General features: G+C 38.3%; 2 protein-coding genes across 9 annotated transcripts; both read left to right on the top strand.

Moving 5' to 3' along the window:
- Positions 1-896: 896 nt before the first annotated feature.
- On the top strand, positions 897-4,730 carry LOC306904673 (epoxide hydrolase 1-like). Of its 6 annotated transcripts, none has more exons than XM_079474692.1 (9): positions 897-1,008; positions 1,916-2,128; positions 2,559-2,739; positions 2,817-3,035; positions 3,122-3,251; positions 3,377-3,591; positions 3,739-3,847; positions 3,928-4,050; positions 4,230-4,730. In XM_079474692.1, exons 2-9 carry the CDS (start codon positions 1,946-1,948, stop codon positions 4,438-4,440), a joined length of 1,371 nt encoding a protein of 456 aa, XP_079330818.1. In that variant the 5' UTR covers positions 897-1,008; positions 1,916-1,945; the 3' UTR covers positions 4,441-4,730. The 6 variants fall into 6 exon arrangements, with proteins under 6 accessions (XP_079330818.1, XP_079330823.1, XP_079330821.1 ...); XM_079474697.1 differs by having other exon boundaries at positions 933-1,008; positions 1,936-2,128; positions 3,928-4,022; XM_079474695.1 differs by having other exon boundaries at positions 934-1,008; positions 3,928-4,022.
- Positions 4,731-5,472: 742 nt separating this feature from the next.
- LOC306904865 (epoxide hydrolase 1-like) lies at positions 5,473-12,936 on the top strand. Of its 3 annotated transcripts, none has more exons than XM_079475034.1 (9): positions 5,473-5,554; positions 10,092-10,304; positions 10,735-10,915; positions 10,993-11,211; positions 11,298-11,427; positions 11,583-11,797; positions 11,945-12,053; positions 12,134-12,256; positions 12,436-12,936. In XM_079475034.1, exons 2-9 carry the CDS (start codon positions 10,122-10,124, stop codon positions 12,644-12,646), a joined length of 1,371 nt encoding a protein of 456 aa, XP_079331160.1. In that variant the 5' UTR covers positions 5,473-5,554; positions 10,092-10,121; the 3' UTR covers positions 12,647-12,936. The 3 variants fall into 3 exon arrangements, with proteins under 3 accessions (XP_079331160.1, XP_079331162.1, XP_079331161.1); XM_079475036.1 differs by having other exon boundaries at positions 5,503-5,554; positions 10,112-10,304; XM_079475035.1 differs by lacking the exon at positions 5,473-5,554 and having other exon boundaries at positions 9,970-10,304.
- Positions 12,937-12,987: the final 51 nt, after the last annotated feature.

Genomic DNA, 12,987 nt, shown 5'->3' with positions numbered 1-12,987 from the left:
TACTGGATTTATCTCTCGTGTATTTATAAACACATTTAAAAATATTGATAAATATTAAATCTTTTTAAGGCAGACCTCTTTTTATGATTGAATAACAAGTGTGCCCTAGTTCCCACCGAATCAGCCAGGAACCTCGGACTCATATTTGATGAACAGCTATACTATCACACTGCAAAGACAACGCAATCCTGTCGATATGCCTTATTCAACATTCGAAAGGTTAGACCCTACCTCACCGATCATGCGGCACAACTCCTTGTCCAGGCCCTGGTGATCTCAAGGTTGGACTACTGCAATGCTTTCCTTGCTGGTCTTTCTGCAAAAGCTATCAAACCACTTCAGCTGGTTCAAAACGCAGCAGCAAGCCTCGTCTTCCAACAGCCCAAGAGGGCTCATGTGACACCGCTTTCATCTCTCTCCACTGGCTACCGGGTGAAGCCCGGATCAGATTCAAGTCACTGATGTTTGCCTACAGGACTATCACTGGATCTGCACCGGCATACTTCACAAGAACCCTGCGTTCAGCAAACGAGTGGCGCCTTGTATTGCCTTCTCATAAGGGCACTAAAAAGCGTTCCAGCTCATTCTCCTTCACAACTCCGTCCTGGTGGAACATTCTTCCTAAGGGGTCTGGTCAACCACATCTCTCACAACCTTCAAAAAACTACTTAAAACCCATCTCTTCTGTGAATACTTGACCTACAAATGAAAAAAAATAAGTACACTAACCCTCTTCTGTCAACAGGTAGTGGTCTTGCTGAAACTAGAAACTAGTATTAGCACCTAAGGAACTATTGCTCTTTTATGACATATGGCTTATTGCTCCCTGAACTCGCTTTGGATAAAAGCGTCCGCTAAATGACTAAATATAAATGTTTCACTGTGATTTCCACGGTGAATGTGACGCTTGCGCACTCCGTGACTACATCTCCCACGATGCACTGCGACATTCCTGCGTTGTTTGACTACCACTAAGCGTTAACAGCATCATTTTTCATCCTTCACGAGGTAAGCGATCTTGTTTCGTGTTTATGTGTTAACGTAGTTTTTAAACGTTTCCCCGAGTTTGTGTTACCGTCAGATTACAACGAAACATTGTTATTCTGTTGTGTTATTTTGTTATTGTATTTTCTGACGGATTATGCGACAACTTTTTGGTCGTTTTAAAGTGAATTCCATAAGTAAATCATCAAGACTATTCATAGCGTGAAATAAATGTTTTGCATGTGTCCTTTTTGGGCTACTCGAAAGCATTTCTGTATGCAAAATGCAATTGTGTTTCGTAGTTGTTTTGAATTCAGATTTATATGTTAAGAGGGTTTTGCATGTTATCCATGTTCAAATGGGCTTATTCATTCATGTTGTTTACAGCATTATTTGCATTCATGTTGTTTACAGCATTATTTGCATTCATGTTGTTTACAGCATTATTTGCATTCATGTTGTTTACAGCATTATTTGCATTCATGTTGTTTACAGCATTATTTGCATTCATGTTGTTTACAGCATTATTTGCATTCATGTTGTTTACAGCATTATTTGCATTCATGTTGTTTACAGCATTATTTGCATTCATGTTGTTTACAGCATTATTTGCATTCATGTTGTTTACAGCATTATTTGCATTCCTTATAACAGGACAGCACAAGAGATTCTTATTAACATGGCGTTTACAGAATATTAAGGGCTAGACAAAGAAAAGCATTGTCGTGCAGTTTGACACATGTTGTACCGAACTTTGTCCACACTAATCCAAGTGCTGGGAATGTTGTGCAACAGTAGACATTTGCTCCATATTCCAAACATGGATTCAAACCCTGGGCTGATAACTAAAAGGACGTAGATTCAAAGGCTGGAGTATAAACTGCAAGACACTTAACAGCAAGTGTTTATTCTTTTTTTCTTTATTATAAAGGTTCTTTGCTTTATTTCAAGACGCTCCGCTATGTACATAGAATTGGCGGTGGCATTGGTGCTTGGGGCAGCGGTTGCTCTGCTGTTTCTGAATAAGAAAAAGAGTGTCCTAAAAGCACAGGATGACTGGTGGGGTGAGGGATCTGGTCTCCAAGGACCTGAAGATGACAGCATTCGGCCTTTTAAAATTGAGACAACTTCTGAAGAGATCGAGGTAAATCCTATCATTTTAGACGTGGCTGTATCATCCTGAGCAGTGTTCCCCAACGTGGTGCCCGCATGAACTCTGTAAGGTGCCCGCTAAACACAGTGCTCACCAATAATAAATCTGTGACTACAACGATCAGCCAAGTCCTACATCGTCATGAAAGTTTTCTTATAAGCAAGTGTTATAAGCTTTAATATATTTTTTAATATAAGAAAACTGAATTTGGTTCTGTGAGCGTAAAAATAAGGCATCACATGTTTAAAGTTTGAAAGTATGTTAACAACAAGTGGCCCTCTAGAGGATTTTAGATATTTTGGTAGCCCTCGCTTACAAAACGGTTGGAGACCCCTGATCCTGAGTATATCTTTGATGATTCAAAAAGATGTTCCTTTAGTTTTAATCTTATGAAGACATTGAGTTAATCTAAATACTGTAGGATCTGCATCGAAGACTAGATCAGACGCGCACCTTTCCTTCTCTTGAAGAGAGTCAGTTCCACTATGGTTTCAACTCCAGATATCTTGAGAAGGTTGTGTCTTATTGGAGGAATGATTTTGATTGGAGGAAACAAGTGGACAAACTGAATCGATATCCTCATTTCAAAACCAAAATTGATGGTGAGTACAAAACTATAGTAAGAAGAAGTATATTTGCATGACATTCATTTTTGTCACTTTTTCATTTTTGACACAAGGAATTGATATTCACTATGTCCACGTGAAACCCAAGAACTTGGCAGAGGGAACCTGTGCTGTGCCGCTGATGATGGTACATGGATGGCCAGGCTCCTTCTATGAATTTTACGGTATAATCCCCCTTCTCACAGAGCCATCCAGTGCTGATGACATAGCATTTGAAGTCATATGTCCCTCCATACCTGGCTATGGTTTCTCTGAGGCCCCTCATAAGAAAGGTACGGTTTATATTGCCGTGTTACAGTCCATTTTGATTTTATGAAATATTTATAATGTTTTGACGATCATGATGTGTTTTGTACAGGTTTTGACTCCGTATGTGCGGCACACGTATTCAGTAAACTGATGAAGCGACTTGGTTTCAATGAGTTCTATGTTCAGGGAGGAGACTGGGGTTGGCTTATCACTACTAATATGGCACAGCTTGAACACAAGTATGAATAGTTTACCTTTAAACACGGTAGAGAATCACTGTTGAATACCATTATGGTCAAATCAGAAATACATGTATTGTATGTATTTAATAAGAACTTTTGTTGTTGACCTTCTTTCTCCTCAGCACAGTAAAAGGCCTCCATGTTAACTTTGCACCCCCTGATAAAGCAGGCCTTCCTATGGTGTTGTCTTTACTTCTTGGTCGACGGTTTCCCAAACTATTCGGCTTTACTGAACACGATGTCAAACGCCTCTTCCCCTGTATGCAGAAGCTCATAGTGGAGGCTGTGAAGGAAACGGGATATTTGCACATACAATCCACTAAACCAGACACTGTTGGTGAGAAACACAATATGTTCTTTGTTGTTGAGTTATTGTTAATATCCACTCTCCATTATGTCAATAAATATGATTAACAGTTGAGAATCTGATGTCTAATAGAAATATTGGTCAATATTTGATTTAAAGTCTGACTGTGTTGCACAGGACGTGGATTGAATGACTCTCCTGTTGGTTTGGCTGCTTACATTTTGGAGAAGTTTTCGACTTGGACTGATCCTGAATTTAAGAATCTCGAGGATGGTGGACTGGAGAGGTAGAAATATCACAGTTTACCATCATACTAGATTGTTGTGTGATATAAGATGGGTAAAACAATATTTGATTCTTCAACAGGAAGTTTTCTCTTGATGATTTACTGACGAATGTGATGATCTACTGGACCTCAAGGTCTATTATATCCTCTATGCGTTTCTACAAGGAGAATTTTGGTAAAGGTCTCAACCAGCCCCATGCAAAGTACGAGAACTACAGACTCTAATAAGCATTATGTGAAACTGTAGTTTTTATTACTACTCAATTCCATGGATTTGTTACATATAAAAGTACAACCTAAATACTTAAAAATGTACGATCATAACAAAACTATATTTATGTCTAGTTTTTAAGACACTTTGTGGCTTTATTTTACACAATAGAATTCCAGTTAATGTTCCAGCAGGCGTGGCCTCCTTTCCCAACGAGCTCACGCACACCCCTAAATTGTGGGTCACAAAGAAATATCCGAACCTCAAGACGTACACTCCCATGGCACGCGGTGGACACTTTGCTGCTATGGAGGAGCCGCAGTTACTGGCAGAGGATATTCAGAACTTTGTGAAGATTGTGGAGAAACAAACAAGAAAATGAGGATTTACAGATTTGATATATGAACACTTATACTTGCATTTAAAGAGTGACCATGATGTAAAATCGGACTTTAATAAACAAGTGTATTATTCTTGGGTAATAGTACTATTCAAATGCTACAAATTCAATAGATGTACCTGCACAATTTTGTGTTTGCTATTGTGCCTTTTGTTTTACTGTCAATTTGATTAGGACACGTTTGATATATGTCAAGTATAATTTTGACATCTGAGTGTACGCGACCACAGCATATTATATTCTGTTTTTCTGATATTAAAGAGCATGGCTATAAAACAATAAGCATTTGTCCATCCTTTACTAAAGAAAACGTGATGCACTCTTTTTAGTTTACTTAGTGAATCGCAACATTAATAACACTAGAAAAGCACAAAAGACAGTCGGGAAGACATTTTTATTTCTATCAAGACAAATTTATATTTATTTCTTATTACAAACAATATATTGAGAGGAATAATGTGTGTTCAGGATTACAAGTACGCAAGCCTCGTCTTCCAACAGCCCAAGAGGGCTCATGTGACACCGCTTTCATCTCTGTCCACTGGCTACCGGATGAAGCCCGGATCAGATTCAAGTCACTGATGTTTGCCTACAGGACTATCACTGGATCTGCACCGGCATACTTCACAAGAACCCTGCGTTCAGCAAACGAGTGGCGCCTTGTATTGCCTTCTCATAAGGGCACTAAAAAGCGTTCCAGCTCATTCTCCTTCACAACTCCGTCCTGGTGGAACATTCTTCCTAAGGGGTCTGGTCAACCACATCTCTCACAACCTTCAAAAAACTACTTAAAACCCATCTCTTCTGTGAATACTTGAACTAACCCTTTTCTGTCAACAGGTAGTGGTCTTGCTGAAACTAGTATTAGCACCTAAGGAACTATTGCTCTTTTATGACATATGGCTTATTGCTCCCCGAACTCGCTTTGGATAAAAGCGTCTGCTAAATGACTAAATATAAATGTTTCACTGTGATTTCCACGGTGAATGTGACGCGTGCGCACTCCGTGACTACATCTCCCACGATGCACTGCGACATTCCTGCGTTGTTTGACTACCACTAAGCGTTAACAGCATAATTTTTCATCCTTCACGAGGTAAGCGATCTTGTTTCGTGTTTATGTGTTAACGTAGTTTTTAAACGTTTCCCCGAGTTTGTGTTACCGTCAGATTACAACAAAACATTGTTATTCTGTTGTGTTATTTTGTTATTGTATTTTCTGACGGATTATGGGACAACTTTTTGGTCGTTTTAAAGACGAGGCTGAATCCAGCTTCTTATTCGCAGTTTCTTATTGACGCTTTCCGTTCCACCTTAAAAACGCGAAGCATCCGCTTTTCCAGTTTCTTATTCACGTTTAGCTTAGGGACCATCTCGCGTTTCTCTTCTTTTACGTTTTTAAAATAAAAACTTTGTGTGTGTGTCCGCGCGTTTGTCTGTGGGCGTGTCTTTCTGTCTGTCTGTATGTATGTATGTGTGTGTGCGTGCGTATGTGTGTGAGAGAGAGTGCACAGAGGATGGGCTGCTGCTTGCTGTCTAAGTCATGACATGCTGAATGCCCCTTGAGATGAACGTGAACTTCACGTGGAACCTCCATCACCCACTCCCCTTACCATTCTCTATATTACTTTGATAGAACAGTTTTTTTAGGCAGGATATCTCCACAAAGAATATTAATCATATCCAAAAGTACCTACAAGTTTGAAAGTGCAATATTCTAGTGAAGAGCATGCAATACGGTTTATGCATAATTAAGTAAATGATGTGTATATTTGTAAAAAGCATAGTAAATTAATTATTTTTCATCATTGATGTATTTTATTTTTATTTTATGTATTTATTTTTTCCATTTCCTGTGTTTGTCTATACTGTATTTTTTCATTCTGAGCTCCTGAAATCACAACACATTGCTTGTCTGTGTGTGCACGATTGGAAAATAAAGCTTATTCAATTTTTTACTCTTATACAATTTATTATACTCTTGTTGGTCTAAGCCATTGCGTATATTACTGCTATGCAGTTACATGTATATAGATTTATGTAAACTTTGTCACTTCTTGTATGTACAGAAAATGTGTTTTTTGTACAAGTATGTCTTTGATGGTGCGTTAAAAGTTCCACAGCTAGGTTATACCTTGTCTTGATGTCTACCGTCATGCAAGAAAACAGACAGTTTTACTGTAGCATTATGGGGTTATTGGGACAATTTGGGGTGCCATATCTCGACTTTCTTTGAGGGTCCGTCAGAAGTTCTACATTGGAGTTATACCCAGTATTTGCGACTAACATCTAGCCAAAAAGCAGATCTATTTACTGTAGCATTTTAAAGTTATGGACTTGTGAACTTGGCATATCTCACAGTACTCTTCAATGGGCCGTTGCACCTATGGGACATTTTGAGGTGCTACATCTCGAAAACCTTTAAGGTTGCGTTGAAATGTCCACAAAGGGGTTATACCCAGTATCCTTGACTACCCCCTAGCCAAAAAGCAGACATTTTTACAGTAGCATTTTGAAGTTATGGACCCATGAATTTGGCATATCTTACAGTACTCTTCAATGGGCTGTTGCACCTATGGGACATTTTGAGATGCTACATCTCGAAAACCTTTAAGGGTGCGTTGAAAGTTCCACATAGGGGTTATACCCAGTGTCCTTGACTACCACCTAGCCAAAAAACAGACATTTTTACTGTAACATTTTAAAGTTATTAACCCCTACAGTTGGCATATTTCACAGTACTCTTCATTGCACCTTTGGGACATTTTGAGGTGCTACATCTCGAAAACCTTTAAGGGTGCTTAAAAGTTCCACATAGGGGTTATACCCAGTATCATTGACTACCACCTAGCCAAAAAACAGACAATTTTACCGTAGCATTTCGGAATTATTGACCCTTGAAGTTGGCATATTTCACAGTACTCTTCAATGGGCCGTTGCACCTATGGGACATTTTGAGGTGCTACATCTCGAAAACCTTTAAGGGTGCGTTAAAATTTCCACATAGGGGTTATACCCAGTATCCTTGACTACCACATAGCCAAAAAACAGACATTTTTACTGTAGAATTTTAAGGTTATGGACCGATGAATTTGGCATATATTACAGTACTCTTCAAAGGGCCAATGTCAATGGTTAATGTAAAAGCAGGGATGATTCTATCGCTGTCCAAGGTTCAGCAAATTATATCACAAAAAGGTTTATAAAACTCAACATTATCCAAAATAATTCTGTTTATATTATGAGTCATTTAGGATATTATCATTATTTTTAATTTTATATTTTCCTACTGAGCATAAAAACATTCTAAAACATTCTTATTCTTAATAGCCATTTCAACACCTTGGTCATTGATAGAAATACCTTATCTCCTGCACATTGATCACTGAAACTAAAAGTCTGCTTTCTGGCATGTTGGTAGACAAAGAGACATGGTATAACCCAGCTGTGGAACATTTAAAGACATTTAAGATATGGCACCCCAAAATGTGCTAAAAGTGCAACCGCCATTGTACCGTTTTGTGAGGTATGCCAAATTAATCGGTCCATAACTTAAAAATTCTAAAGTAAAAATTTCAATAGATAAATTAGATAGTAGTCAAGGATACTGGGTATAACCCCTGTACTGTGAGATATGCCAAATTCATGGGTCCATAACTTCAAAATGCTACTGTAAAAATGTCTGCTTTTTGGCTAGGGGGTAGTCAAGGATACTGGGTATAACCCATATGTGGACATTTCAAAGCACCCTTAAAGGTTTTCGAGATGTAGCACCTCAAAATGTCCCATAGGTGCAACGGCCCATTGAAGAGTACTGTGAGATATGCCCAATTCATGGGTCCATAACTTCAAAATGCTACTGTAAAAATGTCTGCTTTTTGGCTAGGGGGTAGTCAAGGATACTGGGTATAACCCCTTTGTGGACATTTCAACGCACTCTTAAAGGTTTTCGAGATGTAGCACCTCAAAATGTCCCATAGGTGCAACGGCCCATTCAAGAGTACTGTGAGATATGCCAAGTTCACAAGTCCATAACTTTAAAATGCTACAGTAAATAGATCTGCTTTTTGGCTAGATGTTAGTCGCAAATACTGGGTATAACTCCAATGTAGAACTTCTGACGGACCCTCAAAGAAAGTCGAGATATGGCACCCCAAATTGTCCCAATAACCCCATAATGCTACAGTAAAACTGTCTGTTTTCTTGCATGACGGTAGACATCAAGACAAGGTATAACCTAGCTGTGGAACTTTTAACGCACCATCAAAGACATACTTGTACAAAAAACACATTTTCTGTACATACAAGAAGTGACAAAGTTTACATAAATCTATATACATGTAACTGCATAGCAGTAATATACGCAATGGCTTAGACCAACAAGAGTATAATAAATTGTATAAGAGTAAAAAATTGAATAAGCTTTATTTTCCAATCGTGCACACACAGACAAGCAATGTGTTGTGATTTCAGGAGCTCAGAATGAAAAAATACACTATAGACAAACACAGGAAATGGAAAAAATAAATACATAAAATAAAAATAAAATACATCAATGATGAAAAATAATTAATTTACTATGCTTTTTACAAATATACACATAATTTACTTAATTATGCATAAACCGTATTGCATGCTCTTCACTAGAATATTGCACTTTCAAACTTGTAGGTACTTTTGGATATGATTAATATTCTTTGTGGAGATATCCTGCCTAAAAAAACTGTTCTATCAAAGTAATATAGAGAATGGTAAGGGGAGTGGGTGATGGAGGTTCCACGTGAAGTTCACGTTCATCTCAAGGGGCATTCAGCATGTCATGACTTAGACAGCAAGCAGCAGCCCATCCTCTGTGCACTCTCTCTCACACACATACGCACGCACACACACATACATACATACAGACAGACACGCCCACAGACAAACGCGCGGACACACACACAAAGTTTTTATTTTAAAAACGTAAAAGAAGAGAAACGCGAGATGATCCCTAAGCTAAACGTGAATAAGAAACTGGAAAAGTGAATTCCATAAGTAAATCATCAAGACTATTCATAGCGTGAAATAAATGTTTTGCATGTGTCCTTTTTGGGCTACTCGAAAGCATTTCTGTATGCAAAATGCAATTGTGTTTCGTAGTTGTTTTGAATTCAGATTTATATGTTAAGAGGGTTTTGCATGTTATCCATGTTCAAATGGGCTTATTCATTCATGTTGTTTACAGCATTATTTGCATTCATGTTGTTTACAGCATTATTTGCATTCATGTTGTTTACAGCATTATTTGCATTCATGTTGTTTACAGCATTATTTGCATTCATGTTGTTTACAGCATTATTTGCATTCCTTATAACAGGACAGCACAAGAGATTCTTATTAACATGGCGTTTACAGAATATTAAGGGCTAGACAAAGAAAAGCATTGTCGTGCAGTTTGACACATGTTGTACCGAACTTTGTCCACACTAATCCAAGTGCTGGGAATGTTGTGCAACAGTAGACATTTGCTCCATATTCCAAACATGGATTCAAACCCTGGGCTGATAACTAAAAGGACGTAGATTCAAAGGCTGGAGTATAAACTGCAAGACACTTAACAGCAAGTGTTTATTATTTTTTTCTTTATTATAAAGGTTCTTTGCTTTATTTCAAGACGCTCCGCTATGTACATAGAATTGGCGGTGGCATTGGTGCTTGGGGCAGCGGTTGCTCTGCTGTTTCTGAATAAGAAAAAGAGTGTCCTAAAAGCACAGGATGACTGGTGGGGTGAGGGATCTGGTCTCCAAGGACCTGAAGATGACAGCATTCGGCCTTTTAAAATTGAGACAACTTCTGAAGAGATCGAGGTAAATCCTATCATTTTAGACGTGGCTGTATCATCCTGAGCAGTGTTCCCCAACGTGGTGCCCGCATGAACTCTGTAAGGTGCCCGCTAAACACAGGGCTCACCAATAATAAATCTGTGACTACAACGATCAGCCAAGTCCTACATCGTCATGAAAGTTTTCTTATAAGCAAGTGTTATAAGCTTTAATATATTTTTTAATATAAGAAAACTGAATTTGGTTCTGTGAGCGTAAAAATAAGGCATCACATGTTTAAAGTTTGAAAGTATGTTAACAACAAGTGGCCCTCTAGAGGATTTTAGATATTTTGGTAGCCCTCGCTTACAAAACGGTTGGAGACCCCTGATCCTGAGTATATCTTTGATGATTCAAAAAGAGGTTCCTTTAGTTTTAATCTTATGAAGACATTGAGTTAATCTAAATACTGTAGGATCTGCATCGAAGACTAGATCAGACGCGCACCTTTCCTTCTCTTGAAGAGAGTCAGTTCCACTATGGTTTCAACTCCAGATATCTTGAGAAGGTTGTGTCTCATTGGAGGAATGATTTTGATTGGAGGAAACAAGTGGACAAACTGAATCGATATCCTCATTTCAAAACCAAAATTGATGGTGAGTACAAAACTATAGTAAGAAGAAGTATATTTGCATGACATTCATTTTTGTCACTTTTTCATTTTTGACACAAGGAATTGATATTCACTATGTCCACGTGAAACCCAGGAACTTGGCAGAGGGAACCTGTGCTGTGCCGCTGATGATGGTACATGGATGGCCAGGCTCCTTCTATGAATTTTACGGTATAATCCCCCTTCTCACAGAGCCATCCAGTGCTGATGACATAGCATTTGAAGTCATATGTCCCTCCATACCTGGCTATGGTTTCTCTGAGGCCCCTCATAAGAAAGGTAAGGTTTATATTGCCGTGTTACAGTCCATTTTGATTTTATGAAATATTTATAATGTTTTGACGATCATGATGTGTTTTGTACAGGTTTTGACTCCGTATGTGCGGCACACGTATTCAGTAAACTGATGAAGCGACTTGGTTTCAATGAGTTCTATGTTCAGGGAGGAGACTGGGGTTGGCTTATCACTACTAATATGGCACAGCTTGAACACAAGTATGAATAGTTGACCTTTAAACACGGTAGAGAATCACTGTTGAATACCATTATGGTCAAATCAGAAATACATGTATCAGAAATACATGCATCAGAAATACATGTATTGTATGTATTTAATAAGAACTTTTGTTGTTGACCTTCTTTCTCCTCAGCACAGTAAAAGGCCTCCATGTTAACTTTGCACCCCCTGATAAAGCAGGCCTTCCTATGGTGTTGTCTTTACTTCTTGGTCGACGGTTTCCCAAACTATTCGGCTTTACTGAACACGATGTCAAACGCCTCTTCCCCTGTATGCAGAAGCTCATAGTGGAGGCTGTGAAGGAAACGGGATATTTGCACATACAATCCACTAAACCAGACACTGTTGGTGAGAAACACAATATGTTCTTTGTTGTTGAGTTATTGTTAATATCCACTCTCCATTATGTCAATAAATATGATTACCAGTTGAGAATCTGATGTCTAATAGAAATATTGGTCAATATTTGATTTCAAGTCTGACTGTGTTGCACAGGACGTGGATTGAATGACTCTCCTGTTGGTTTGGCTGCTTACATTTTGGAGAAGTTTTCGACTGGGACTGATCCTGAATTTAAGAATCTCGAGGATGGTGGACTGGAGAGGTAGAAATATCACAGTTTACCATCATACTAGATTGTTGTGTGATATAAGATGGGTAAAACAATAATTGATTCTTCAACAGGAAGTTTTCTCTTGATGATTTACTGACGAATGTGATGATCTACTGGACCTCAAGGTCTATTATATCCTCTATGCGTTTCTACAAGGAGAATTTCGGTAAAGGTCTCAACCAGCCCCATGCAAAGTAAGAGAACTACAGACTCTAATAAGCATTATGTGAAACTGTAGTTTTTATTACTACTCAATTCCATGGATTTGTTACATATAAAAGTACAACCTAAATACTTAAAAATGTACGATCATAACAAAACTATATTTATGTCTAGTTTTTAAGACACTTTGTGGCTTTATTTTACACAATAGAATTCCAGTTAATGTTCCAGCAGGCGTGGCCTCCTTTCCCAACGAGCTCACGCACACCCCTAAATTGTGGGTCACAAAGAAATATCCGAACCTCAAGACGTACACTCCCATGGCACGCGGTGGACACTTTGCTGCTATGGAGGAGCCGCAGTTACTGGCAGAGGATATTCAGAACTTTGTGAAGATTGTGGAGAAACAAACAAGAAAATGAGGATTTACAGATTTGATATATGAACACTTATACTTGCATTTATAGAGTGACCATGATGTAAAATCGGACTTTAATAAACAAGTGTATTATTCTTGGGTAATAGTACTATTCAAATGCTACAAATTCAATAGATGTATCTGCACAATTTTGTGTTTGCTATTGTGCCTTTTGTTTTACTGTCAATTTGATTAGGACACGTTTGATATATGTCAAGTATAATTTTGACATCTGAGTGTACGCGACCACAGCATATTATATTCTGTTTTTCTGATATTAAAGAGCATGGCTATAAAACAATAAGCATTTGTCCATCCTTTACTAAAGAAAACGTGATGCACTCT

The sequence above is a fragment of the Barbatula barbatula genome (assembly GCF_947034865.1).
Source record: "Barbatula barbatula genome assembly, chromosome: 15".
Classification (NCBI taxonomy): Eukaryota; Metazoa; Chordata; class Actinopteri; order Cypriniformes; family Nemacheilidae; genus Barbatula; species Barbatula barbatula.
The sequence above is the reverse complement of the archived record's forward strand: the minus strand, read 5'-3'. Positions and strand labels throughout refer to the sequence as shown.